The 27,332-nt window shown below is 58.3% G+C and overlaps 3 protein-coding genes across 4 annotated transcripts; all 3 read left to right on the plus strand.

The window, feature by feature from the left end:
* Positions 1-1,066: 1,066 nt before the first annotated feature.
* Positions 1,067-7,604, plus strand: NTN5 (netrin 5). Its single transcript, XM_021681081.2, has 6 exons — positions 1,067-1,700; positions 4,554-4,742; positions 4,879-5,028; positions 5,465-5,518; positions 5,734-5,814; positions 7,153-7,604. The coding sequence occupies exons 1-6, from the start codon at positions 1,067-1,069 to the stop codon at positions 7,602-7,604; spliced, it is 1,560 nt and encodes a 519-aa protein (XP_021536756.2).
* A 7,785-nt stretch (positions 7,605-15,389) lies between these two features.
* On the plus strand, positions 15,390-20,927 carry CA11 (carbonic anhydrase 11). 2 transcript variants are annotated; one of them, XM_021681233.2, is made up of 9 exons: positions 15,390-15,925; positions 16,014-16,088; positions 16,826-16,968; positions 18,649-18,834; positions 19,054-19,149; positions 19,314-19,386; positions 19,493-19,647; positions 19,891-20,056; positions 20,820-20,927. In XM_021681233.2, exons 1-9 carry the CDS (start codon positions 15,859-15,861, stop codon positions 20,843-20,845), a joined length of 987 nt encoding a protein of 328 aa, XP_021536908.1. In that variant the 5' UTR covers positions 15,390-15,858; the 3' UTR covers positions 20,846-20,927. The 2 variants fall into 2 exon arrangements, with proteins under 2 accessions (XP_021536908.1, XP_021536909.1); XM_021681234.2 differs by having other exon boundaries at positions 15,415-15,925; positions 16,856-16,968.
* A 429-nt stretch (positions 20,928-21,356) lies between these two features.
* Positions 21,357-27,200, plus strand: LOC110572930 (D-box binding PAR bZIP transcription factor). The gene is made up of 4 exons (XM_021681356.2): positions 21,357-22,101; positions 23,010-23,420; positions 25,009-25,220; positions 26,715-27,200. The coding sequence occupies exons 1-4, from the start codon at positions 21,963-21,965 to the stop codon at positions 26,928-26,930; spliced, it is 978 nt and encodes a 325-aa protein (XP_021537031.1). The 5' UTR covers positions 21,357-21,962; the 3' UTR covers positions 26,931-27,200.
* Positions 27,201-27,332: the final 132 nt, after the last annotated feature.

Here is a 27,332-nt window from a genome sequence, read left to right on the forward strand (position 1 = left end):
GAATTCTAAGGGGGACTCAGGCATCTGCTTTCCTAACCGCCCCCCCCAGCTCCAGAGTGACCCAGGCTTCTAGTCCCCGCATGACCCCCTCCGGTTCCTTAGCACAGTTCTCTGGGCTTTGCACCCGGGTGGGAAAGGGTTAAGGCTGGGTGGAGGCTGGGGGTGGGTGGCAGCGGAGGAGGCTGCTGGGTTGTTTGGCGATAATCCCCCTCCGTGCCCTGGGTGTGGAGAACAAGGTTAGGGCCCCACGTGGGAAAGGGCCTCTGCTCTGATCCTCGTGGGCCAGGGGCCTGGCCTCCCGCTTCTGATGCCCCGCAAGCCCCTCCCCCGCTTCCCCTCCCCGCCTCCCCACCGACCAGGCTAGCAAGGCTCTCTGTTCTCCTCTTGCTCCCTGGGGGTGTCTCTGAGCCCCCAGGTCTGTCTCGTCTGCCTGCCTGTCCCCCGGGGCCCAAGGAGCCCCCTCCCCCCCCCCCCCCCCCGCCCCAACTCCCTGTGGATCTGGGTGTCCAGCCGCTATCTGTCTGGGCCTTCCAGCCTCCCCTTATGTTCGGTCCTCTCTCCTCATGGTTCCTTCTCTGCACCTGGCCCTTCCCTTCGACTTGGGTCCCCTCCTCTCCGTCTGTCTCTGCTGTCCATGCCTCTGTCCCTTTCTCTATTTCTTTGTCTCTGCTCTTCTTCATCTGTCTCTAAGTCCCCCTCCCCGCTGTGGTCTGTCTCAGTTTCTCCATCTGTCCCCACCCCTTGCCCTCTCCCCAGGGCCCCCACCCCTCGACACTGACGATAGCTCTGGGGTGTTAAGCTTCGGATTAGTTCAGGCAAAATTCTCAATTTTGCTTGCGTTCTTTTCCCTTTGGGTTATGTAAACAGTAATTCTCCCCAGATGGAACTATTTTCCTCGCTTAGAAGCAGCCGGGGAGGGGGCTTGGGCAGGGCTGGGGGTGGAATGCCAGGGGTTCCTCAGAGAGCCTGGGGGCGGGGACCGGGGTGGTGGCTGACCCATGAGGGCAGCCTGAGGCCCTCAGCCTGATCACTCCTCTCCTCTCCAGGTACTTGCTCCACTAGGACCATGCCCGTGACCTTTGCCCTCTTGCTCCTCCTGAGCCAGGCCACCACTGCAGACCCATGTTACCATCCAGGTGGCCGCCCCCGCTTCTGCCTCCCACCCGTGACCCGGCTGGCTGGCATGGCGGCCTCCTGTCCCCAGGCCTGTGCCCTCTCCCTGGGGGCGGACCTCAGCCCCCGGGCCACCTGCAATGGCAGTCTAACCCTGGCCCTGGGTGGCCCCTTCCTCCTGACGTCCATCAGCCTGCGCTTCTGCACCCCAGGATCCCCAGCCCTGGTCCTGTCTGCCGCCTGGGCCACCGGAGGTCCCTGGAGATCACTGTGGCGCAGACCCGCCTGGCCTGGGGCCTTGGGGGGCCCCGAGAAGGTGACCTTCCGAGCCCCACCGGGCCCTAAATCCAGCGTGGTGGTCAGTCACCTCCGCATGGAGTTCGGGGGCCGGGCGGGGCTGGCGGCGGCTGGAGTGAGGGGCCGCTGCCAATGCCACGGCCACACAGCCCGCTGTGCCGCCCGCGCCCGGCCCCCCCGCTGTCGCTGCCGCCACCACACCACCGGCCCCGGGTGCGAGAGTTGCCGCCCGTCCCATCGAGACTGGCCCTGGCGGCCTGCCACGCCCTGGCACCCCCACCCTTGTCTGCGTGAGTCCTGGGCCCCCCTCTTCCTGCCCTCACCCACCCCCAGCCCGGCCCCCGCCCGACTCTCCAGCAGATGGTCCCTGGTCCCCACGGGCAGGGTGCTCTCTCCCTCCCTAGGGCGCCTTGCTCCTCGCTTCACCCCCACTGTTCCTGAGCTGGTTCCCTCTCTTCCCCTCCCCCACAGCCTCCCACCTGCACTCCACCTGCCTGCCCCAGTCCCTGCCGCCCGCCCCCCACATCCAGTCTCTGCCCCACACGCCATCAGATGCTGGTACGAATAACATTTCCTGCGTGAGCGTGGGGAGCAAGGCAGCAGGACCTCCCGACGCATCAGACCCACCACACAGGGGACGTATTTACTCATTAAGTACATATGCACCGATCACCTGCTATGTACCAGGCAGGTTTTAGCATCAGGTCCGTTTCATAGACGAGGAGACTGAGTCTAGAGGTGAGAAGTCCCTTGCACAAGGACACACAGCTAGTGAGTGGCAGGTCCGAATCTGAGCTCAGGGAGTCCAGCTGGGGGGTGGGGGTGGGGGTGGGAGGGGGTCTTGGCTTGTCCCTGCCAAGCTCCTGTCAGGGGCCGTCACGCTAGGTGCTCTAGGGTGACAGATAGGCACACAGGCTTGGCAGCGAGCCAGCCAGCCACCCTGGGCTCAAATCCCAGCTCCTTTGCTTCCCAGCTGTGTGACCACAGGCAAGTGACTTGACCTCTCTGTGCCTCCACCTCCTCGCCTATAAAGTGGGGACAGTAACAGCATTTCTTTCACAGGCTGTAGTGAACATCCAATGGGTCGATATGCATGCTTAGAATAAAGCTTAGTGTGGTACCTGGCACTGAAGAAGAGCTTGCTTCACATCTACCAATGTTATCATTCCCCAGATGAAGAAGGGGGGGCCCCCTGAGGGGATGCACCACTTGCCTTAAGGCTCAACGCCAGTAAGGGGCAGTGCTGGGACTGGACTGAGGGAGACAGACCTTCCTAGATAATGGGCGATCCACGGGGCCATGGAGCTTAGACCAGTGCTCCCCAGGCCCAGTCCACACCCTTTCCCCTCCACCGTGTTTCCAGACCTGGAGCTTCCAGAGTCTGGGCCCTTCTCCATTGCTCCAGCAGCCCCTCCTCAGAGACAGCCCTCCTTCTTCCACGCCAGCCTGCAGGCCTGGCTAGAGGCTCTGAGTGTGGTACCAGGCCCTGGGAAGTAGCTCTACTCTACCAACAGATAGACACACACACACACAAACACACACACACACCCCTCCTCTCTCTCCACCCTCCAATTCTTTACCCCCTCCCTCCTCTCTTTCTTCCTGCCCTGTCACATGGAGTAACTTACAGCCCATCCCACCATCCTTGGCTCCCCACTCTGTCCTCATCCCCACCGGGGTCTTCCTAGACCCTCTGCCCCCACCACCTCTGGCCCATTCCCACCAGCCAGATCTGAGGCCCCTGCGGGGTGGGGGCTGGGAGGAGGGGAGACTCACATTGCCTGGGGGTGGGACTTGGTTCATCCTGGGCCTGGGCACGGCCTGGGAGCTGGGAAGGTTGTCCCTCTGAGGATCACCACGTTGCCCCAGGCTGAGCATGGCACTGGCCTCTGAACCTGGGTAAGAAGCTGACAGTGTTGGGATAAAGCAGGGTCTCGGACGGGGTGGGACCGAGTCCTGTGGCAGAGCTGCCGGCTTTATAGGCATGGTGCTCTGAACCCCTTCCCACCACCTGAGTCTTCTAGACGGAAGGTCTGGTCAGAAAGAATCCAAAGGCTGATTCTTCCCACCAATAACCTGAAGAGTACTGCTACCTCTTAAGGCCCACGACAACCCTGGGCGAGAGGGGCTGAGCTCCCCACTGCACAGGAGGAAACCAAGGTTTAGGGAGGCGAGTCGTTCTTCCAAGAACACACAGCTGCCTCGGCGTCCTGACCTTCCCACTGCTGCCCCTCTGTGTTCCCAGCACCTGTCAGCCCAGGCCTCCCGAACCCCTCGGGAGTCAGAAACTCCTTAAACCTCTCCCAAGAATGGTCCACGAAGCCCCTCCCGCGGCATCTCACTCAGAAACGCTGGCTAGAAACACAGATGCCTGGGCCCAGCTGAAGGCCTGGGGGTGGGCCCTGGAAGCTGTGTGGTTTCTTCTTAACGTCTCCCAGTAACTGAGAAGTAGTTAAGATTCGAGAGCCGCAGCAGCCTCACCGATCAGCGCTCTGCAGGAACACACGCGCGCACGTAAGCCGCCCAGAATCCTCACGCCAGCCGTGGGCCCCGCTGCAGTCTGGTTGCCAAGAGCACGGACTCTGAAGCCAGAAGCCCTGGGTACTGAGCCTGCCTGGGACTGCCCCTGAGCTGCGTTACTTTGGGCAGATGACTTCGCCTCTCTGCCCCCGTTTTTGCATCGGTAAGATGCAAGCCTCACGGAGCCGCTCTGAGAAGGAAGCACGCTGAGCCCCGAATGCCTGCTCTGCGTCACAGGCCCTGGGTCGAGCCCTTTATATCCTTTCGGTTTCCTTTCAACCTCACGGAGTGGACACTGTGACTGCCGTCTTACAGAGGAGGAGACCGAGCTACAGAAAGTCACTTGCCCAAGGAGCACAGTGGGGAGCAGACACGTGGGGGGGGGCGGCTGACCCCACAGCCCATGCCCCCGAGTGGCCACTCCTCCCCGAGCCCCCAGTTTCACACAGACGTTCAGGAGGTCCGTCGGGCCCCTCAGGCTCGCCCACTCCAGTCCGGTGCACCCACCTTAAAGATGAGAATGAGGAGGGTCTGGGACCTCTTGGGGGGGCAGTGAGGGGGGCAAGCTGGGGACCGGGAAGGGAAGGCGGGAGCCTGACGCGCCTGCCCCGTCCTGTCTCTAGCCTGCTCCTGCAACCAACACGCCCGACGCTGCAGGTTCAACTCGGAGCTCTTCCGGCTGTCCGGCGGCCGGAGCGGGGGTGTCTGTGAGCGGTGCCGTCACCACACGGCCGGGCGACACTGTCACTACTGCCAGCCGGGGTTCTGGAGGGACCCCAGCCAGCCCGTCACCAGCCGCAAGGCCTGCAGGGGTGAGTGCGGCCCGAAGCCTGGCCCAGAGGAAAAGGATGCAGGGCCCGATGCCTGGGGCTGGCGGGCAGGGGTGGGACTGGGAAGGAGCCTCTGGGGCCCTGACACCCCGGGTCTCCAGCTCCTCTCCTCATGTAGCCTGCCAGTGTCACCCGATCGGGGCCACGGGGGGCATCTGCAACCAAACCAGCGGGCAGTGCCCCTGCAAGTTGGGGGTCACCGGCCTCACGTGCAACCGCTGTGGTCCCGGCTACCAGCACAGCCGCTCTCCCCGGATGCCCTGCCAGCGTGAGTGACAAGGGGCGGGGCTGCAAGTCCTAAGTGGGACGGGAAGGGGACATCCCAGCTCTCCAGTGGGCAAGGATGCTGACGGCCGGGTCCCTGGGAGATGGGAGCTAGAGGCTGGAGGTCCGACTCTGGGCCTCTGGGGGAGGTGGGGACTCAAATTCCAGTCTCCTTGGTCTTGGGAAGGAGGAGGCTAGGAGCCTGGACTCCTGAGTCTGAGGGAGGAGGGGGCTGCGGGGGGGGCGGTCTACATTCCTGGATCTGAAGGAAGAAGGGACTAGGGACCAACTCCAGGTCCTGGGAGGAGGAGGGAAAAGGGCGCTCACACTCTTGGGCCATAAGGGAATAGACATGGGGTCTGGATGCCTGGATTCCTGTTGGGGTGGCGGCTGCAGGGGAGGGGGCACTAAGGTGAAATTTCTGCTTTGGTCTCTCTCAGGAATTCCAGAGGCAACAACCCCCCTTGCTACTACCCCTGGTGCTTACAGCTCCGGTAAGACAGGCTGGTGTGGAGAACGCTGACAGCAAGAGAGATCAGGGATGGGTTGCTTGGGCCCCCAGGTGGGGATCCAGGGGTGGCCCACTGAGCCAAGTCCCAAGGGGTGGGGCACCCCAGTTGTCCATCATAATGGAATGGGGGGATGGGCAGGGTTGGACGCTGCGGTCCAGGCCTCCGGAACCCACTGCAGACGACCTAACCCTCCCCAGACCCTCAATGTCAAAACTACTGCAATGTCTCGGACACCAGGGTACACATGAGCCTTCGGAGGTACTGCCAGCAGGACTACGGTGAGTGCCGGGGAGAAAAATGGCCGGCAGCTACCCAGGTGTTCTGATGACTCGCTCAGACCTTCTCCACCTTCAGCTCTCTCATCTTAAGTGGGAAGGGGGACTCTAAAGGACCCTTCCTGATCTAGGACCTAATGGGACAGAAGACAAAGGGGGGCAGGGGCAGTGGAGTGGGGGTGTTCCCTATCTTCCTATGTCTCCTCTTTCCCCATGTTCTTGGCCTCCTTCAGCCGCACATCTTTGAGGGAGAAAGGGGACCTCCTGGGGATGGAAGGACAAAGGGGTGCTGGTCGAATGGAGGGTCCTGCCTATCTTAGACACTTTCCGCCTCCCATCAGGGTCCCAAATCCTGAACTGTAGCCCCACTCCCCCAGAGGCTCGGCCCCAAAGTCCCCTAATTCATCAGGTCACACCAGTCCACACCAGCCCCATGACCTCAGGGCCTATGCCCTCAGGTAACTCAGATCTCTTAGATACTCAGGAGTGCAGCCCAGCCCTTGAATCCAGACCAGCCTGTGACTTCCCTCAATGGTATAAGACCCCAGGCCTCTCTTCTCTGAGAATCATCATCTGGCCACTGGTCTAGGACCTGGAAGATGGAAACTTCTCGTCCTGCCTCCCACAGGGATCTTCTGCCCCATAGACTTAACTTGTGAGGCAGAGTCCTGCCCCCAACACGTCTCACCTCACCCCTTCAGAGAGCACATGTTTCTGAATCACCACCAGTATGACCTCAACCCTCAGGTTCTAGGTTCTGACCTCCTTCTGGCCCCCAGATTCGTCCCAGAGCCCCTCCCTGAGCAATACCCTTTTCCAAGGGCTCTGCTTCTGACATCTTTTGACTCTGCCACATTCAAGACCCTAGACCTGCCTCTTCTGCCTTGTTCCCAGCCACACACACTGTAGCGTCCCCCTAGTCAACCCTCCCCACACTTTAGGTCATTTTGGCATCTAATGCTCCCAGTATAAACCCCAACCAAAGCGTCCCCACACGGCGTGTCCCATGTTCCCAGGCGCCTCTCTCTGTTTGGCCTCCCCTCCACAGGAGGAGCCCTCCATCGTCCCACCCTTCCTGATCACAATCCTGGCACCCCACCTCACACTCCATAAGCCCTGCCCTCCTTGCCTCGACCAAGTCTCCTCCAGCAGGTTCCAGCATTCACGACACAGGGCCAGACCCCCAGACCTCGCACCCTCAAACGTTTAAGGTCTCTCTCCTCCCTGAAGGGTATCCTGGGAGCCCACCCCCGGGTCTTGCCCCCCACCTCCCCACCGTGCTGACCCCGCGTGACGCCAGAGGCTCCCCCAGCCCGGGCCTGACGGCAACGCTCCCCGCAGTTCTCCGCGCGCAGGTGCTGGCGTCGGAGGCGGCGGGCCCGGCGTGGCAGCGGCTGGCTGTGCGCGTGCTGGCCGTGTACAAGCAGCGGGCGCGGCCGGTGCGCCGCGGCGGCCAGGACGCCTGGGTGCCCCGCGCCGACCTGGCCTGCGGCTGCTTGCGCCTGCAGCCCGACACCGACTACCTGCTGCTGGGCAGCGCGGCCGGCCGCCCCGACCCCGCGCGCCTGGTCCTCGACCGCCACGGCCTCGCGCTGCCCTGGAGGCCACGCTGGGCCCGGCCTCTGCGGCGGCTGCAGCTGGAGGAGCGCGCCGGGGGCTGCCGCGGCCTGCGGCCCCCCGCCCCAAGCCCAGGGCCGGAGCACCAGAACCGAACCTGGGCGCCTCTACTGCCGACGGAGGAACTTGGGAGCGACCGTGAGGTGAGCCTTCCACTTCGACGGCGCGTCCCTTAGCGAGCCAATCAGACGCCGTGGAGCCCCTGACGTCACTGGCTCGCGCCAGCACCGTGCAGGCCAAGGGACAACCCCACCCCCCACCCCCACCCCGCAAGGGGGCAAAACGCCAGCAAGACTTTTGGTGTCGGGCCAGGACTTTTGGCCTGTGACCTGGGCGGCTAGTCCCCTAATAAAGTCTTAAATCTTGGGGGAGTTTCGGCTACAGCACCCGATATGTGCTGGGAGGGTCTCGGAGAGGCAGATGAAGTAAACCTACGCACCCGAAGGACGGCTGTGCTCCCCGACAAAACGCCTAATCCAGTCGAAGAGCTGGTATGACATCACTGCGTGCTAGTGAGATTTGTGTTGCCTGGCGATTGGCCAGAAGCCAGTGGGAGGGAGGGTGGAGAGAAAAGGCGGGAAATGCGCCGAAGGAAAGGACAGCGGTGCCAGATTTCCAGAAAGTTCCACACTTAGGCACTTTGTGTTCCTGATGGGTCCTAGGATAGTCTCTGAGAAAGGAATAAAGGGACTTGGAGTGAATATCCAAAGAGGGTTCCGACCGAGCTTCATCTGGTCTTGGAAGTGCAGCCTAAACGCTTTCCTGAGAGAATAGCCAATTGGGAGCCACAGAGTGGTATGGCATCACTTGGTGCTGAGCAGAATTCTCCTCCCACCCAACAGCTGGGTACCTACAGGCCAGAGGAGTGGAGCTAAAAAAAGCAGTAAGTACTATGGCATGGAAGGTTGTCATGCCTAGGACCTTCCTTGCCACCCTGACCTCTGCCCCCTGCAGCCGCAATGGACAACACCATTTCAAATTTGGGTGATCTTTGCAGGAGAGTCCCTGAGGGAGTACTTTGAGGGATTCTCAGAGGAAGGGATATGACTTAGGGTCCATTTGGGCCTAGAGAGCAACCCTGTTCCTTCCCCGAGAGGAAAGTGGGCCTCTCCACCAATGGAGAGTCAGGATGGGCCATGATGTCATAGGGTACTAGAAAGAGAACAGGCCCTCCAGTCAAGGTTCTGCTATGCAACTTATGAGACAGGAAAGAGGCAGGAAATAGCTTCCAGGAGGTGACTGTTTAATCCCCAAGCCACCAATAATATCCTGTATCTGGGAAACTTGTCTTTGGCTTCAGCTGGGTCCAGGTTGGGGGCATCTCTGAAGCAGGAGTTAGGAGTCTTTAAGGGATTTCCCTTTTCTTTTCTTTCTTTCTTTCTTTCTTTCTTTTTTTAGAGATTTTATTTACTTTAGACACAGAGAGAGAGTATGGGGGGAGGGACTGAGGGGGAAGGAGAAGGAGAGAATTTCAAGCAGACTCACGCTGAGTGTGGAGCCTGAGGTGGGGCTCGATCTCATGACCCTGGGATCATGACCTGAGCCGAAACCAAGAGTTGGATGCTCAACCAACTGAGCCATCCAGGCGCCCCTCTTTAAGGGATTTTCTAAGAAGCCTTCTCTGTTCCAGCAAAACTATATTCCTTGTCTTTTTCCATCCTCTCTTGAAGCCAATTTAGTGGGGCATTTGCCTCCCCCCCGCTCCCCCCACCCCCGCATGTCCGTCCATCAGCAAATCCTTTCATTCAGAATAAAATCCAAAGCCCTTTCCCTGCCCTACAGGGCCCTACATGATCTACTCCCACCATATAACTGACCTTACCTCCTACAACTCCCCCTCATTCGCACCTCTTTAGCCACGCTGACCTCCTTTCTGTTCCTTTAAAAATCAAGCTCACTTGCCCCAGGGCCTTTGCGCTTGCTGTTCTCTCTTCCTGGGATGCACTTCCTCATATAACAGCAAGCTAGTGCCTGCACTTCATTGAGATCTTCCATTAATCAGGTTCAGCTAGCTCTGTTGGAATGATACAATGAAAATTGATTTCTTGGTCGTGTATGTGTCCCAGACAAGTCACTAGGGAATGGTTCTCCACAGAGTCATTCAAGGACTCAGGCTGAGAGACATCTACCATCTTATCACTGCACCAAATGCAACCCATGGCATCTTGATCACTGCAGCAGGGAGAGAGAGAACTGAATGGTCCCACGCAAGAAATAAATGCTTTGGCCCAGGAACGACTTCAGCACTTCCATTCCTAGCTCATTGCTCAGGAATACTCACATGGTTTCACCTAATAGCATGAAGCTGGGGAAGTAGAATTCTCTTATGTGCCTGGAAAGAGAGAAGAACCAGTGTATTAGTTTTCAATTGCTGCCATAACAAATTACCACAAACTCAGCGAGTGAAACGATATAAATTTATTATCCTGCAGTTCTTTTTTTTTTTTTTCCTTCGGTTCCTCGGTTGCACTGGCCACAGTTCAAGTGGCTGGTGGCTAGCACAGTGGACAGAGCAGATACAGGACATTTTCCCACCATCACGGAAAGTTCTACTGGACGGCGCCGCTCGAGAGACCATTTTCATGAAGGGCATAAACTCCGAAGCCAGGCTGCCTGGGTTCGAATCTGTCCATGTCCCTCAGTTCTCTCATCTGTAAAATTGGGATGATTACAATGATAGGAAGTAACTCACAGGGCATATTATTATTATTATTATTATTATTATTATTATTATTATTATTTTGAGATTTTATTTTATTTTTTTAAAGATTTTATTTATTTATTTGACAGAGACACAGCGAGAGAGGGAACACAAGCAGGGGGAGTGGGAGAGGGAGAAGCAGGCTTCCTGCGAAGCAGGGAGCCCGATGTGGGGCTTGATCCTAGGACCCTGAGATCATGACCTGAGCCGAAGGCAGACGCTTAACGACTGAGCCACCCAGGCGCCCCTTATTTTGAGATTTTATTTTTAAGCAATCTCTACACCCAGTATGGGCCTGGAACCCACAACCCTGAGACCAAGGGTAGCCCTTTACACTGACTGGGCCAGGCAGGTGCCTCACGGCATACTATGAGGATTAAAAGAGTTATTTTGTGGTTTAACGGGCTTAGAACAGTGCCTGGCACAGAGGAAGAGCCATTTGAGTTTGTTATTATTCAAGTGTCTGGTGGCCACACCTCCCCCAGGAGAGCAGAGCCCAGAAGGCGAGAATACCGATCTGCAGAATTTGCTGGCTTCCCTGAGGGAGTGGTGAGGAGGTGAAGAGGGGCTGTGGGAGCCACCAAGGCCTGGAGAGCCCTGGCCTTCTTGCCTCCCACCCAGGGGCCAGGGAGGTAGAAGATGAAAGTGAGGAGCAGGGCGAGCCCCATGTGTTCCCCATGACCCAAACTTTGTTCCCAGCAACCGAGACAAATAGGCATGAAATCCACATCTGGGACCCACCTCCGGCCTGGCCTTTCCCTCCGCCTCCGGGCATCAAGCCCAGTCTGTGTGCTATGATGGGGGCTCAGGGTCAGGTGGCTTCCAGAGCTCTGAGGAGGCTCCTGCCCACCTCACCACTGCTGATGGCTTTCTGGAAAAGCAGACTCCTGAAGTACATAAGAGCCTGCGTAAGAATTTGCCCAGCAGAGGAGAGAAAAGAGAACCACAGTTAGAGGCAACAGTTTGTTCAAAGGTCTGGAAGCTCAAGGGCCTGGTATGGTTAGAGAAGAGAGATGAGGCTGGGGATTGGTGGTAGCCAAGGCTTGTGAGGCCTCTAAGGCCAGGCTAAAGGCCTGTGTGTTTCTCCTGGGGGGTGGGCACTGGGGAGCCATGGGAGGTCTCTGAGCACCAGAGGGGGAGGGTCAGTCCTCTGAGAAAAAAATCAGTGATATGGGAGCGCCTGGCTGGCTAAGTCCGAAGAGCATGCAACTCTTGATCTTGGGGTTGTGAGGTGCAGGGATTACCTAAATAAATAAAACACTTAAAAAAAATAAAACCAAAACTCCCACAGTGTTATGGTCAATCACTGAGGTGTCTCAGTTCACTGGGAGAGCCCGGAGAGGGCTGTGAACCTAGCCTGGAGATCAAGAAATGTCTCTTAGAGAGAATGATATTTGAGGTAGGTCTTGAAGGACAGATGAAGGATTTGGTCCCCAAGAGAAAGGCTGAGGGGCCGGTGCGTCCAGGGGAGCTGGGCATCAATGAGACTGCTGTGGCTAGAGCAGAGGCAAGGTGAACTCTGGGATCTATGAGGGGTACACTGGAGAGGGAGGAGAGTCTGAGAGGGGAAGGCCGGGGGGGGGGAAAGAATGAGTTTTGAGCTGGGGCCCCGGTTATGGGGACAGAAAAAGAGTTAGGAGAACATCACCTCCACCCGCAAAGCCTTCCTTTTAACCCCCGTGCAAAAATTTTTTTCTCACCCGTTTCTGAATGCCCGCTTCACTCACTCATTTGTTTATTCAACATATACTCCTGGGGTGCCTGGGTGTCTCAGTTGGTTAAGGGTCCGACTCCTGAGCTCAGCTCAGGTGTTGATCTCAGGTTCGTGAGTTCGAGCTCCACGCTGGGCTCCACGATGGGTGTGGAGCCTACTTAAAAAAACAAAACAAAACAAAACAAAGCAAATGCAAAAAACATATTCTCCTGAGGTCTCCCTGGGAAATGCTGGGATGGAGACCTGAGTCAGACCCAGGACTTGCCCTGCAGGGGCCCCCCGTCTGGGAGGCTGTGCCAGGGGACAGACCTATACACAGTCACATCTGATGCGATGTGTAATAATGGAGGCAGCAAGGGGCCTTGTCTGTTAGATCAGAGAAGACTTCCTGGAGGAGGTGAGGCCCTCGCTGGGCCTTGCAGGAAATCCAGTTGTCTCCCAGCAGACAGAAGGGGGCCAAAATCTCTGGGGAGACACATCGGGAGCATCATCTCATTTGATTGTGTTTGATTTCTCTCCTGAGGATCCCCATGTACCCTCTGGGGGGCGATGCCGGGGACCCAGAGATGGGTCAGGCCTGGGCCCTTGAGGGAGGACACAGAGTGCCTCCCCTAATGGGATCTGTGTGCCAATGGAGGTAGCACAGGGCATTAGGAATGTGCACAGCAGGCACTGACCCAGCTTGGGGTGGGGTGGGGGGGAGTCAGGGAGGGCTTCCTGGAGGAGGAGAGCCAACTTGTAGGTAGAACCTGCTCTTCCTGCACTGTCAGTCTTGTCTGTCTCTCCCTCCATGTATCTCTGGCTCCTTCATTGTCTCTGTCTGAAAAGTTCCACGTCTTTCTCATTCTTTCTCCCCACCCCTGGGGTCGGCTGCTGTAAACAATGACCACAAACTGCGCAGCTTAAAACAACAGCAATTTATTCTCTCACAGTCCTGGAGGCCGGAAGTCCCAAATCAAGGTGTCAGCAGGGCCACAGTCCCTCTGAAGGCTGCAGGAGAGGATCCTTCCTTGCATCTCGCAGCTTCTGGTGGCTCCTGGCGTTCCCCAGCTTGTGGCAGGACCACACCAGCCCCTGCCTCTGTCTTCACATTGTCCTCTCGAATCTCCCTCCACCTTTCTCTTATAAGGACGTTTGTCATTGTGATTTAGGGTCCAGCCAGATAATGCAGGATGATAACTTAGTTACATCTGCAAAAACCTTTTTGCCAAATTAGGTCCCATTCTGGGTGCATTAGGTTCTGGGTGCATTTTTTGGTGTGTGTGTTGGGGGGCACCATTCAACCTACGCCTACCCCTACGCCTACCCAACCTACGCCTACCATTCAACCTACCCATCTTGGAAGAGTCACTTCCCTCTCTGACCAGCCTCAGTGTTCTATCTGTACAATGGGGCTAATCCTAACCCCACCACCTCCTGGGGCCGCTTTGAGCGCGTGGCATGGCCCAGTGTCTAGGAAATTCCGCCCAGGATGGCTGCCATTTCTTCCTGATTTATGACTCCATCAGAGCTGGGCCCCCCCGCCACTCTTCCTGCCACGTTCCCCACTTCTCTGCACGGACGCCTCCATCGTGTTTTCTTCATCCCTCTTTGCTCTCTTTTCCTCCCCTGCTCCGCCACTTCCTACCTGTATAACTAGGCAAGTCACCTGCATCTGCCTTCAGCTCAGGTGATGATCCCAGGGTCCTGCTCCAGGCTCCCTGTTCAGCAGGGAGCCTGCTTCTCCATCTCCCACTCCCCCTGCTTGTGTTCCCTCTCTCTCTCAAATAAATAAATAAAATCTTTAAAAAAAAAACATTAAAAATAATAAAAAATAAAACAAGACTATAAATTCTTTGATACTCTTCTCTTCAAAAGGAGGAACCTAATCTCTTTCCCTTTGAGTGTGGGCCAGACTTAGTGACTCACTTCTGATGAATGGAATAAAACAGAAGTGATGGTGTGTGATTTTGGAGATTAGGTCCTATAAGACATCTCTCTCTCTCCCTCTCTAATCAGTCGCTCGGGGGGAGCCAGCAGCCATGTTATGAGGTCACACCAGCACCCCTATAGCCCTCAAGAGAGGCACAGCGATGAGGAGCTTGGACGAGCTCCTCAGCCCCGGTCGAGCCTCCAGGTGACTGCACCCTGGCCAAGGGCCTAACTGGACCCTCACCAGAGGCCCCGAGCTGAACCCCCCCCAGCTAAGCCACGCCCAAACTCCAAACCCTCAGACACGGTGAGACAATAAATGCTTGTTGCTCAAAGCCACTGAGTTTTGGGGTAATTTGTTATGTGGCCATGGATAAACAATACATACCTTTCTTTCTTGCACTTTCTCTCTCTCCATTTCTGACTCTCTTTGGCTTTCTCTGTCCCCTCCATCTCTAGGGCCTTTGAATGCCCATTCTCAATTCTCTATCTGAATGCCTGTCTTTTTGACTCTACGCTCTCCCTTGATGTCACTTGGTCTGGTTCTGGGTCTCTCCCTCTCTCTGGTTCTCTGGGTCTCTGCCATCTCTTCCTCTCTGGTGATCTCTCTTTCTCTGCATGAGGGTCTCTACTCTGTGTGCGTGTGTGTCTGTCTGCCTCTTTCTCTGTGTTTCTACGGCTCTCTCTTTGGGGTTGGCTGTGTCTCTGGCTTTGGATCTCTTCTCGGTTTCTGTCTCCCCACCGCCACCCCCCTGGCCTGGCAGCTTGTTCTTGCGTCTCTGACCGGCGGGGTGGCTGTCTCTGCTCCTATGGCTAATTGTGTGTCTCTGTATTTCTCTCTCTGCCTCCATCAGTACCTCTCCCTCTCTCTGTATCACTCTACCCGTATCTCCCTCTCACTGTGTGTCTCTGTCTCTCTCCTCCCCCCGCCGCCGCTACCCCCCCCGCTCCAGCACGCTGTGTCCCTCCGCCACGGCACCCCGCATCCACCTCAGGCTCCCCTTCCCTTCCTAAGCCTCTGCAGTTCTCCGACTTCACCTCCGGCTGCCTCGCCTCGGCCTTCCCGGCTCCTCCTCCCGGCGCTCGGTCCCTCTCCAGGTCTCTGCCTCCCCCTCCTGGTCAGCTGCCCGCACCGCACCCCGGTCTCCCCGGGGATCCCTCAGCCCCGTTAAGGGGGCCCCCAGCCGAGGCCGACTGGAGCATTGGGCGGGGGCTGCAGGCTCTGCTGCAGGCTCCAACCCGGGCCCCCCCCGAGCCGGGGGACCGCGGATCTTCCGGCGCCGGCGGCCCCGAGCACCGAGACCTCGGAGGACTCCGCCAGCTCCACCTTAAGCGCCCCCCCCTTCTCCCTTCTGCGGAGGATGGGAACTGCCAGCTCCCGGCCCCAGGTGTCCGGGCCACCCCCCTCCCACCTCGGCCCCGGCACAGCTGGAAGCTGGGGATCAGCCCCCAATGACCCCTCCATCCTGCCCCTTGGGCACCCTCCTCCCACCAGTCCGAGGAGTGTTTGCTGCTGTGAGATCACCCGCCCCCCCCAACAACAACGACAAAAAAATTAAATAACACCCAGAGAGAGATCAGAGAGGGAGGGGGAGGAGGAAGCAGGGACGAGGGAAGAGAGAGACGGAGAAACAGGAGAGGCAGAAGAGGAGGAGGTGGGGAGGCTGGGAGAGAAAGAAGCTGGAGACGAGGGAGACCGGGAGGAGGAGAGAGAAGCAGGATGGAGACATGGGGTTAGGTGGCTCGGGGGAGCTGGAAGAAAAGAGAGCGAAGAGGGGGTGTGGATTAGAAACCAGGAGGTAACCTCGGGGAGAAGCAGGAGGCAGAGAAAGGAGTAGGAAGATCGGGAGGTAGAGGGAGATCGGAGGTTGGGGAAAAGAGGAGAGGAAGGAGGAGAGGCACAGAGAGCGGGGAGAGCAGAGAGGAGTGGATTTGGGGGGGGTCTCAGTCCCCCGCTGCCTCAGTGTTTGGGGAACCGGACTCCCTGTAGGGAGGAGAGGCAGGCTGGAAGTCCTGGAGGGACAGGGTCCCACAGAAGGGGGCAGGAGGAGCTGAGAGAGGGGGCCAGGACATTGGGAAGGGGTCGCTCAGAGGCCTCCCGGGGATGGGGGTTGCGGCTCCTCTGAGCGCCCCTAAAGCGCTGGTACTCTGGGCCGCACTGGGGGCGGCAGGTAAGGCCCGGGGGTTGGGGCGGGGGCCCCTGAGGGAAAGGTGGGGGTGGGGTACCAGGGAGAGGGGTTCAGGCTGCTCTCTCCCCAGCTCACATTGGACCTGCACCTGACCCCGAGGACTGGTGGAGCTACAAGGATAATCTCCAAGGAAACTTCGTGCCAGGTGCAGCCAGGGCGGGGCCCAGGAATCGGGGCTGCCGGGTGCTTCCTTCCTCAAACCCAGGAGCCCTCTCCTCCTCTCAGGACCCAGGAGTCCCAGCCCCTTCCTTCCTTCTTCCCTCCCTCGGGAGTAGGGCCCAGCCTCTGAACCCCAGCAGCTCACCATGGGACATTATATACGCGCATTTCAAGTAGTGAGTGGGAGTGAGTGGAAGAAGGAGTGTGGGGGTGCAAGAGACAGTGTGTGTGTGGGTTTGCAGGGAAAAAGGCAGGTAGGTCTGGCTGCTGCTGGGAACCAGAGGTGCACTGGCCGGGTCCCCTGCTGTGTCCAGCCCTCTCCTGCAACTCCTCTCCCCAGTACATTCATTATCCAGCTGTGGGACAAGAGAGACTGAAAGAACTACAACTCCCATGGGCTCTGGGGCAGGCAGGCAGTGGATGAGTAGGCTGGCTGCCCTCCGGCCTGCTGGGAGTTGTAGTTCCTTCCCCCCAATGACTTAATGGCAGATAGGTTTGATTAAGGAGGGGGCTAGATGGTCTTTGGAAACTCCTCCAAGATTGTTCTAGGACCCAGGATTCTGGCTCAGCCCCCTCCTCCCTCAGACCCAGGAGTCCCCGTTCCCTGCCCTTCCTCTCCTGGGATCCGGGAGTCCAAAACACAGCCTTCTCAGCGGATCCCAGCTTTGGGATGCAGTCCCTATTTCTGACTCCCTATCCTCCCTGCCCCACCCCTGCCTCCAGGGCCTCCCTTCTGGGGCCTGGTGAATGCAGCCTGGAGTCTGTGTGCTGTGGGGAAGCGGCAGAGCCCCGTGGATGTGGAGCTGAAGAGGGTCCTCTATGACCCCTTTCTGCCCCCACTGAGACTCAGCACTGGGGGAGAGAAGGTAAGGGGCCTGGTGGGAGGGGTTACCGAATCCTCTGGGGGTGGGCATGAGTAGGGGTGGGCTGCTGAGGTGGAAGGCCTGCCTGGGGTAAGGAGGGGTAGGCACTGGGTGGAAAGGAGGCTCCTTACACTCTAAAATGGATCACCTGTTCTTCCCTCCCCAAACATGGCTCCCTAGTTTTTCCATGTCTATAAAAGCAATGGTAACACAGACTGTTCCCCACGCCAGGCACGGTTTTAAAAGCTTAATCAGCTTGCTAATTCTCCCAGCCACCCCTTGAGATAGATGCTTTTATTCCCCTTATTTTAAGGATGCAGAAACTCAGGCACAGAGAGATTGAGTTACTTGTCTGAGGTCACACAGCTAGAGTGTCAGCACTGGGATTCAAACCCAGGCAGTGTGGTCCTAGCTCCAGGCTCTTGCCCACTCTGCAATCCCATTTCTTTTTTAAGATTTTATTTATTTATTTGACAGAGAGAGAGACAGCGAGAGAGGGAACACAAGCAGGGGGAGTGGGAGAGGGAGAAGCAGGCTTCCCGATGAGCAGGGAGCCCGATGCGATGCGGGGCTCGATCCCAGGACCCCGGGACCATGACCCGAGCCAAAGGCAGACACTTAACAGCTAAGCCACCCAGGCGCCCCGTGCAATCCCATTTCTTATAAGAGCTGGCATCCCTCTTCACTCAGCTGCCCCTGCCAAAAGCCGGGAGCTATTTCCAACCCGTTCTCGCCCTCATTCCCATGTCCAGTCTGGGTCCTTTTTAGTCTCCCTGCTAAATATCATTCAGATCTTGTCATTTTGTGTCTCCTCCACTGCCCCCACCATCATCTTGCACCTGGACTGGTGCGGTAGCCTGCTAGCTGGCCTGGTTCTCTGCCTACTGCAATCCGTTCTCCACCCCACAGCTAGAGAGATGTTTAAAAACACAAAGCAGATCATACCACTTCCCTGCTCAAAATCTTTCTATTGAGATAAGTAATACTAACACTTAAACAGCAAGGTGTGAGATACATATATATGTATTTATTTATAATTATTTAAATAAAAATACAAAACATCCCATCATTGCCCACAAGGCCCTGCCATCTAGCTCCTATCACCTCTCCTTTGTTCACCAGGCGCTGGTCCCACTGGCCCCTGCACTAGCACGGAAACAGGCTACCTCAGGGCCTTTGCACTTGCTGTTTCCCCTTTCCAGAATGCCCTTCTCCCTGCTCTTTGCAACGAATTCCTACTTATCCTTTAGGTCTCCATTCAAATGTCACTTTCTCATGAAGGCCTTTCCTCATCCCACCCCCCCCCACCCCAATCTAGGCTGGGTTTCCCATTTTACCTGAGAGCTCCCAGTTCTTTCCCACATGAGCATAAGATGTAATTAATTAAGCAGTTACTTATGTGATTCATTATTTATTGTCTGCCTCTGCTCCATTAGGACACGAGTTCCATGAGGCCCAGGGTTTTTGTCTACTTGTTCATTGCTCCCTTTCTGGCATCCATAGTACATAGTAGCAGCTCAATAAATATTTGTTAGTTGAATAAATTCACCGATATTGAGCATTGGTGTTCCAACTATGCTGAGTGATTAAATGATTGATGGAAGCAGAAAATGTAGGAGTGGAACATAGGAGGGAAACGACTTTCCCTCTTTGTCCCTCTGACGGCTCCCACCTCTCCTGCAGCTCCGGGGAACGCTGTACAACACTGGCCGCCATGTCTCCTTCCTACCTGCACCCCGGCCCGTGGTCAATGTGTCTGGGGGTCCCCTCCTCTATAGCCACCGGCTTAGTGAACTGCGACTGCTATTTGGAGCACGGGATGGAGCTGGCTCTGAACACCAGATCAACCACCAGGGCTTCTCTGCTGAGGTGGTGGCCACTGACCTCTGACCCTTGACCTTCACCCTGAGTTGACCCAATTCCTCCCCCCTCACCTTTCTCTTAATGCCTCACCCCACCCTCCTTCACAGAACTGCCCCCCCCCCAGCACTAATCTTTAACCTGACTTGGGACCCCAAGGGCCCAGGGCTGCACCCATTCTCTCCCTCCCCTTCTGCTGGGGGACCCCATTCTGTGCTCCCCTCGCAGGTGCAGCTCATCCACTTCAACCAAGAACTCTACGGGAACCTCAGCGCCGCCTCCCGGGGCCCCAATGGCCTGGCCATCCTCAGCCTCTTTGTCAATGTGAGCCCAGGCAAGATTCAGAGGGAGGGAGGGGCTGGGTGCCTCGAATTGGGTCTGGGGAAGAGGGAGTCTGGGAGGCTGAGACTCCTGGGTCCCTGGGGGAGGAAGGGACTGGGGGCTCGGACTTCTGGATTCCTACCTCCTCACCTCGTACCCCCACACAGGTGGCTGGCAGCTCGAACCCCTTCCTCAGCCGCCTCCTTAACCGTGACACCATCACCCGCATCTCCTACAAGAGTAAGTCGCTGGTGCATTGATGGTGGGGGGTGGGGGGAGCAGTGTGTGCAAAGGAGGGAAGTTCAAGAGGGGTACTGCTCCTCACTCTAGCCCGATATTCCCGCAGATGATGCCTACTTTCTTCAAGACCTGAGCCTGGAGCTCCTGTTCCCCGAATCCTTTGGCTTCATCACTTATCAGGGCTCTCTCAGCACCCCGCCCTGCTCAGAGACTGTCACCTGGATCCTCATTGACCGGGCCCTCAATATCACCTCCCTCCAGGTGACCCTCTGTCTGCCCCCTCCAGCCTTGCTAACCCATTCCCTGGCCTGGGCATCCCCCTTGGCCTCACCTACCCTCCTTCCTCCTTCCACGTCTGACTGCTAGCAGGTCACACAACCTTTGGGGGTGGGCTGGGGCCGAGTAAGACCCCGCCCACCTGCTCCAGGAGCAGGGCTTCCTCTGTGACCATTCACCAGGACAGTTTATTATTCACTCTCAGTTTCCCACCCCCTTCCGTGGCAGATGCACTCCCTGAGACTCCTGAGCCAGAATCCTCCGTCCCAGATCTTCCAGAGCCTCAGCGGTAACGGCCGGCCCCTGCAGCCCTTGGCCCATAGGGCCTTGAGGGGCAACAGGGACCCCCGGCACCCCGAGAGGCGCTGCCGAGGCCCCAACTACCGCCTGCATGGTATGGTCCAGTCTGCACCCCCTCCACACGTCTTGGTCTAACCCGCCTATGTGTCTCCCCTTCTTTTCTCAATATGATACAGTCCTACCCACCCCTTTGCTGTTTCTGTATGGTCCAGCCTCCTAAGCTCGCACTCGCTCGTTCTCTCTTCTAAGTATGTGTCACATGGTACAGTCCACCTCCACGCCACAGACCATTGCTGGTCCGTGATTTGTCTTTCCTTTTCACTGCTTGCAACTTGCTCTATAACCCGAGCTCCCTGGCTTCCCACCGGGCCGTGGTTTCTATTACGACGACTTTCCAAAATGGCACAGCCCGGATCCCTTCCCTGTTTTCCATGTGGTACAATTTCATGTTGTTCCGTAATCTGACACACACCCCCTTCCTGAAAATCAACATGGTACAATCCCCTTCCCTTTCTAAAGCCTTCCTGTGGTTCGACCCTGTGATCTCACGGCCACCTCTCTAGCTTCTCAACATGGTTTGCCTTCCCCCCCGCCCCAATGAATACCTTCACCTAGTTCAGTCTGATGCTGAAGCTGGACGTCCCTATTCCACCCTCCTGCTGGTTAAACCCAGTGCCGGTCCAGAATCTGACTGTTTCCCCAGCTTCTCGACCTGGTACATGCCGGGTTCCCCCTTCGCAGCCTCCTTGTGGTAGAGCCCTACGCGGCCCAGCCCCCGCCCTCTGCAAACCCTCTGCAGGGTCCAACCTGTCGTGCCCTAAACTAACGCTCCCCCGCCGGTGTCGTCTGTCTTACAGTGGATGGTGCCCCCCATGGTCGCTGAGACTCCCCACTGAGGACTGCGCCTGTCCTTTCCAAGTCTCCCCACACGGGGAGGGGAGTCACCCCCAAAACAAAGCTATTAAAGGGACAGAATACTTCCTGTTTCTTAGTGGTCTGATTCTAGGCGCGGCGGGGAAACATTTGGGTACCGAAGAACAGCAGCCTTCTTCTAGAAACCAATCTCCCTCTTCCTAAACCGCACTGCTCGGTTTTTTGGCTTCCTGTTTCCCAAAACCGTCGTTTAGATTGGCGGCTCCTTTAAGCAGCGCCTCTTTCACTCCCCCAACTCACCCTCCCCATCGGGCAGCACGCGCAGAGCCATGTGCTTCCCCCTCCCGCCTGCCTCATTGGCCCGAACTGGGTCACGGTCCCGCCCCCAGTGCCGTCTCCCATTGGGCAAATGTAGGTCAGGATCCCGCCTCCCACCTAAAGGCACAGCAACTTCACGCACTGAACCCCTCACGCGCCCTCCCGGGCCTTGGCGGATCCAGGGGTCCCATTGGCCGTGCGTCTCGAGGGGTCAAGACGCGATTGGCCCGCGCTTTCAGCCGGAGGGAGGCACGCGGCTGGGGTGCTTGGCCCAAGAGGCAGGCGGGGGCCGAGAGGAGGGGTGCGCGCAGTGGCGGCGGGTGTTTTGGTTGGGTTTTTTTTTTTTTTTTTTCCGCGAAAGAAGTTTGCGTTGGCCACGCCTCAAGGCGGCCGCCTCCTCTTACCCCCTCCCCCGCCCGTCCGCGCACACCTCTTGGTGCAGATTGCAAAGCGCCTTCCGCTGAGAGAGCTGCAGATTTTGCAAGATCCAGGCTCGCCCACCTTGTAGAAGGAGCGCCTTGTGTCCCCTTGAACTCTGGGTTGCAAAGAGCCGGCTGCCTGATTTGATCAGCCCCTCACTCGGACTGCATGGTCTCCAGGGACCCTCGTGAGTTGCACGTTTCTGCACTGAGGACTGCAAATCTCCGTCACTCCTAGGATTTGCGGTGATCTGGATACTGGAGGCTTGCAAGCTACGCTCGCCCGCCCCTGGGCAGGCACTCGCCCGGACCACTGGAGTGTGCCGCTGACTGGCAGGCCAGCTCTTCGCCTCTCCATGAGCCCGTGAGCCTGCGGGCAGGTGGCCGGTGATGGCGCGGCCCGTGAGCGACAGGACCCCGGCCCCCCTGCTGCTGGGTGGCCCAGCCGGGGCCCCCCCTGGCGGGGGAGCGCTGCTTGGGCTGCGGAGCCTTCTGCAGGGGACCAGCAAACCCAAAGAGCCAGCCAGCTGTGAGTTCTAGCCCCCATCTATCCCAACCCAGACACCCTACTCCCTTAGGGATTCAAGTGCTGGGGCGGGGGGGGGGGGGCTGTCTCCTACGTGCCGAGAGAGTCCATCCTCCAACCGTCATCTACCGAATTACTAAGGTGTTTAGGCCCCTAGATCCCTCAGCACCCAGGATCCAAAAGTACCGGCGCTCAAGCCCGTCCACCAGGAGGACCCAGGAGTCCCCCAGAGTCGTCCTCTCCGAGGGCCCAAGAGTCTGGACCCCAGCCCCCGCTTCCTTTGGTCCTGAGAGTCTGGACCCCTGGGGTCCAGGGAGGAGGGAGGGGGTGTGTCGGATGCTCACACGGTAGTGACACGGGCTTGGGCGGGGCCTCCTGGGGTCACATGGAGTCTAGGGATGAGGAATGTGCCCCAGGAATAGAGCCCCTTCCTGCCCCTAACAGAGTGTGGGGGTGGGGAGAAGAGGCTACAGTGAGCAGGGGGATAGGCTACAGAGAAATTACAGAACTGTCATTTTTTTCCCTCTCACCTACCTCTCTCTGAACTTCCGTCCCCCTTCTGTATCTCTATCCCTTCCCTGGTTTGTGTCCTATCCCTCCCTGGGTCCCTATCCTCCCCTCTTTCTGAGTCTCTGTCCCTCTCTCGGTCTCTGTCCCCCTCTCTCTGTCTCTGCCGCCCCCGTCTGTGCCTTCTCTCTCTGGGTCTCTTTCCCTCTCTTGAGTCTCTGTCTCTTCTCTTTGGGTCCTTGCCTTCCCTCCTGTCTCTCCCCCCCCCCCCCCCCGCCTGTCCCCTCTTTCTCTGGATCTCCGCCCTGTGGGTCTCTATCTCCCCTTTCTTCGTGTATCTCTGTCTCGGGGTCCCTTCTCCATCTCTTCCTTCCCACCCCGCCCGGTCTTTCCTTGGCCCGCAGGTCTCCTGAAGGAAAAGGAGCGCAAGGCGGCTCCGCCGGCAGCCACGGTCCCCGGGCCTGGCCTGGAGACGGCGGGCCCGGCGGATGCCCCAGCTGGGGCTGTGGTGGGCGGCGGGTCCCCGCGGGGGCGCCCGGGGGCCGCGCCTGGCCCGGGTCTGTTGGCGCCGCTGCTGTGGGAGCGGACGCTGCCGTTCGGCGACGTGGAGTACGTGGACCTGGACGCCTTCTTGCTGGAGCACGGGCTCCCGCCCAGCCCGCCGCCCCCCGGCGGCCCGTCACCGGCGCCCTCGCCCGTGCGCACGCCCGCACCCTCCCCGGGGCCCGGTTCCTGCGGCTCAGCTTCCCCTCGTTCCTCCCCGGGGCACGCCCCCACCCGGGCTGCCCTCGGGGCCGCGGGCGGCCACCGCGCAGGTGCGACGGCGGGGGCGGGGCAGGGCCCTGGCGGGGCGGGGCTTGGGCTTCAGGGGCAGGGCTGTGCGGCACTTGGGCCCGGGACGGTGGGGCTGGGGTTGTGCGTCCAAATTCTGGGTCCACCTAGGCGCGAGATGTTGGGAGAGGAGTCCGGATTCTTTGTCACCTAATGCATCAGGGACTGGGTCTCCTTGGGATCCCACATTCCAGGAAGCCTGCCCCGTGGGGCGGTAGTGTGGACTTTTCTGTGGGACGTGGGGACAGAGGGTCCGGATACTCGAGGAGCCGGGATTGGAATCCCAGAACACCGGAATTATTTACTGGGAAATGAACTGCGCTCCAGAGTCTGGGCCCGGAGTCGGTGGAGTGGGGAAGGACCGTAGCTGCTAGGCCCTCTGCAGGGGAGAAAGCAAGGACGGGGCACAGACTTCTGTTTCACCAGGACATAAGAGATTGGCAGCCCTAGTTGCTAGGTCCTCCAGTGGAGAGGAGCTAGGGCCGGCAGTCCCGGAGTCCTCTAGAGGGGAAAAGGTCGGGGATCTTCATTCTGGGTCTTCCGTTGGGGCGAGGACCGAGAGCTTCCTATGTTCCTGGGAGAGGAGGGGCCTGGGATCCCAGAATCCTGTGTATCTCAGTGGCGAGGGAGAAAGTCCAGGGGTCCGTTTGTCAGCGTGCCCCCCAGAGAGCAGGAGGCACTGGACCTTTGGAAATTGAGAGGTTCGAGCTGAGAGACCCCAGGGAGCAAAAGGAAAAGTGTGCTCCCTCGGGCACTTGGGGGTCTCCACGGGCGGACTGCAGGTTGGGGATTCTGGGACACACCTGCCCCTGGCCGGACCTCCGGGCAGAACCGGGGCCCTCCCCTTCCCAGCCGCACATTCCCGCGCCACGTGAGTCCTCTCCTCCCTCCTCCCTGCTGCTCACTTCGCGCACGCGTGGTCACGCGGAGGGGGCGGGGCCTGGGGAACTAGAGGGCGCCCGTGGCGGCGGGGGGCGGGGCGGGAAAGCAGGCGCCCGCACGTGACTGGCCCTGAACCCGTGTCCTCAGCTGACCCCAGCTTGCTCGCTCTTAAAGGCACCGGCCGGCCCTGCCCCTTCTCCTGAACCAACCTCCCCAAAACCTCAATCATTTCTGCTTTTCTTCCCTTACTCGTCAGGGCCAGTAGCTCTTAAGCGGCTCACCTGAAGTCTTTTCAGTGCACTGGATTTCTTTTCCCTGAACAGCTTGGGGTCTAGGCTTTGGTCAGGGATTCAGGCTAGATAATGGGAAAGGAGCTAACGCTGTGAATCTGAAGGCCTGAGGTTCCAGAAGCAATAGAGGAGGCTCGTGTGTTACTTGGGGTATGTCAGTTATAATTGGGCCTGTTTCCCTGTTATAAAAGTGGAATTGGTTCCATGATGTCTAAGCACGTTGCAGCTTAGAGAACCTTCGTATTTTATATTAGAGAGGTTGATCTCTGGCGGGCTTTGTAGTAGATCTCATAAGGGCCTTCCTTGTGGTCGAAGAGATACCTGAGCAGGGGGTAGCCTCTGGGAACCCTCCCTCCCCCAAAGAAATACACACTCAAGCAGCACATTCTGTTTCCCCAAGGCCTGACCTCTCGGGACACACCCAGCCCGGTGGACCCAGACACCGTGGAGGTGCTGATGACATTTGAACCTGACCCAGCCGATTTAGCCCTGTCAAGCATTCCTGGCCACGAGACCTTTGACCCTCGGAGACATCGCTTCTCAGAGGAGGAGCTTAAGCCCCAGCCCATCATGAAGAAGGCCCGGAAGATCCAGGTGCCAGAGGAGCAGAAGGTGAGCACTGCCCGATGTAGGATGCAGGCATGGCCCTTACAGGTCCCACAGCAGGGGATGGCCCTTTCCTCACAGACAGGCCTGGGCTTCTCACCGCGGGTAGCTCTCAGGTTCTCTTAACCTGCAGCCAAGCATCAGTTGTCCATAGCCCTGGGGCGCAAAGACAGCCGAGGTTTGGGCTTGGGATTTACGAATATGGTGTCGCTGTGGAATGCAGACTCAGCCAGCCCTGCCAGACCCACCAGTACAGACTTGGTGCTTTGACCAGGCCCTGTTGCTACTAAGGACAGCATCCATTAACAGCAGTATCAGTCTGTTTCTTCAGAGCCGCTAGCCGGGCTGGGGCTGGTCCTTTGATCTCTGATTTGGGGCATCCTTCGGGGTGCTTGCATCTGCCTAGGATGCAGACTTTGCCAGCCCCTCTGGGCCTTGTTTTCTGGGCCTGGACTGCTCATTGGTAAGAGGTTTCAAGTTCCCATTAGCAACCAGAGCCACATTCTGATTTGGGGCAGTGACCATTTTTTTTTTTCTAGCAGCCTGCCTTTGCCAGTTCTGGGGTCTCCCCTGGTAAGGGGTGCCTGGGCTCCTCTCACCAGACTTCACCATAACTACCTGAAGCACTGAGGGCTGACCTGTAAACCCAGTCTAGACCAGTGGTTTCTCCTGTCACAGGGCCCGACTGGATTTACCCTAGTAAGCAGGAACTAGGCTTTAATGAAATGGGGGTGGGAGGAGAGCATCTTTTGGAGCTCTGGGTGGTCCTTGTTACTGAGGAGTGATCCTCCTCCACAGTCAAATTCTAGGACTGGAGGACCCTAAAGAGTGGTGTGGGGAGGTCTCAGGATAGGCCCCTTTGCTACGGGACAGCTCTTCTAGCAGTCAGGACCTGTGGGGGAGAAGGCAGCTCTCTGGCCTCCTCCATTCAAGGCCAGAGGGTCAAAGACTGGCTGCAGTTATTGGGACCACCTGAATTGCTGGGGAAGGATGAGGTTGCCTTGACAACTAGGTCAAAAGGCCCCAGCTCTGGAAGGATTTATGGGACACAAAACCCCATCACTAGGGAGCCTAGGCTTTCCTTAGCAACCAGGATCTGAGAAGGTGGTGCATAAAGCAGTGCTTTTTACTGGGAGAAGCCCTCAGACCCTGAAGGCCCTGTTGCTAGGGAACAAGCATCCTTAGCAACCAGGGGCTAACTGTAGGCCCTTTGTCAAGCAAGGACTGGTGGGGTCTGCTTTGCACAGCGGAGACTTGAAGCCTAGTGCTTGGAGTGGGGAGAACTATCTCACACCTAGCTGTTGCTAGGGGCCTGCTCTCCTTAGCAACCAGACCCTTGGGTACCCATCCTGGGAGAGCCCTGGTATCCTTTGGGCCCCACTGCTGGGCAGGAAGCACCCCAGAGGGTCTCTTAGCTGCCCTCTGGTCCTTGAAGGCACAAGGAAAGCTGCTCCTCCTGGCCCTTCTGGCCCATAGTGCCTTCTCAAACCCCACCCTCAGGACGAGAAGTATTGGAGCCGGCGGTACAAGAATAACGAGGCAGCCAAGAGGTCCCGAGATGCCCGGCGGCTCAAGGAGAACCAGATATCGGTACGGGCGGCCTTCCTGGAGAAGGAGAACGCCCTGCTGCGGCAGGAAGTGGTGGCCGTGCGCCAGGAGCTGTCCCACTACCGCGCCGTGCTGTCCCGATACCAGGCCCAGCACGGAGCCCTGTGAGGCCGTCCCCCGCCCCTGCCCGGCGGCCTCGCTCAGACTTGCGCCCTGAGGCCCTCTTCCCTCCCCGCCCTGTGGCCCACCGGCCGGCCAGCTGGGTGCCCCAGGGACGTGATGATGCAGATAAATACATTTATATTTTTAAGAAAAAGCGAGCCTCCCCCCTCCCTCGCGGGGGCGGGGAGGGTCCTCTGTGTGTGCCCCTACCACTTCGGGGACCCCATCCTCCCACCGCCTCCGTTAACACATCCTGAATAAATCTTGAGAACCCCAGAGCCAGCTGTTGTGGGGGAGGAGGCAGCTCCCTGGCCCCAGTTCAAGGCCCTCGGGTCACACTGGCCGCGGTCTGTGGGCAGGTCTGGGCTTCGGTCCATAAAACGCAGGAGCTCCTGGAAGCGCCTAGAA

Source organism: Neomonachus schauinslandi, chromosome 16, assembly GCF_002201575.2.
Source record: "Neomonachus schauinslandi chromosome 16, ASM220157v2, whole genome shotgun sequence".
Lineage (NCBI taxonomy): Eukaryota > Metazoa > Chordata > Mammalia > Carnivora > Phocidae > Neomonachus > Neomonachus schauinslandi.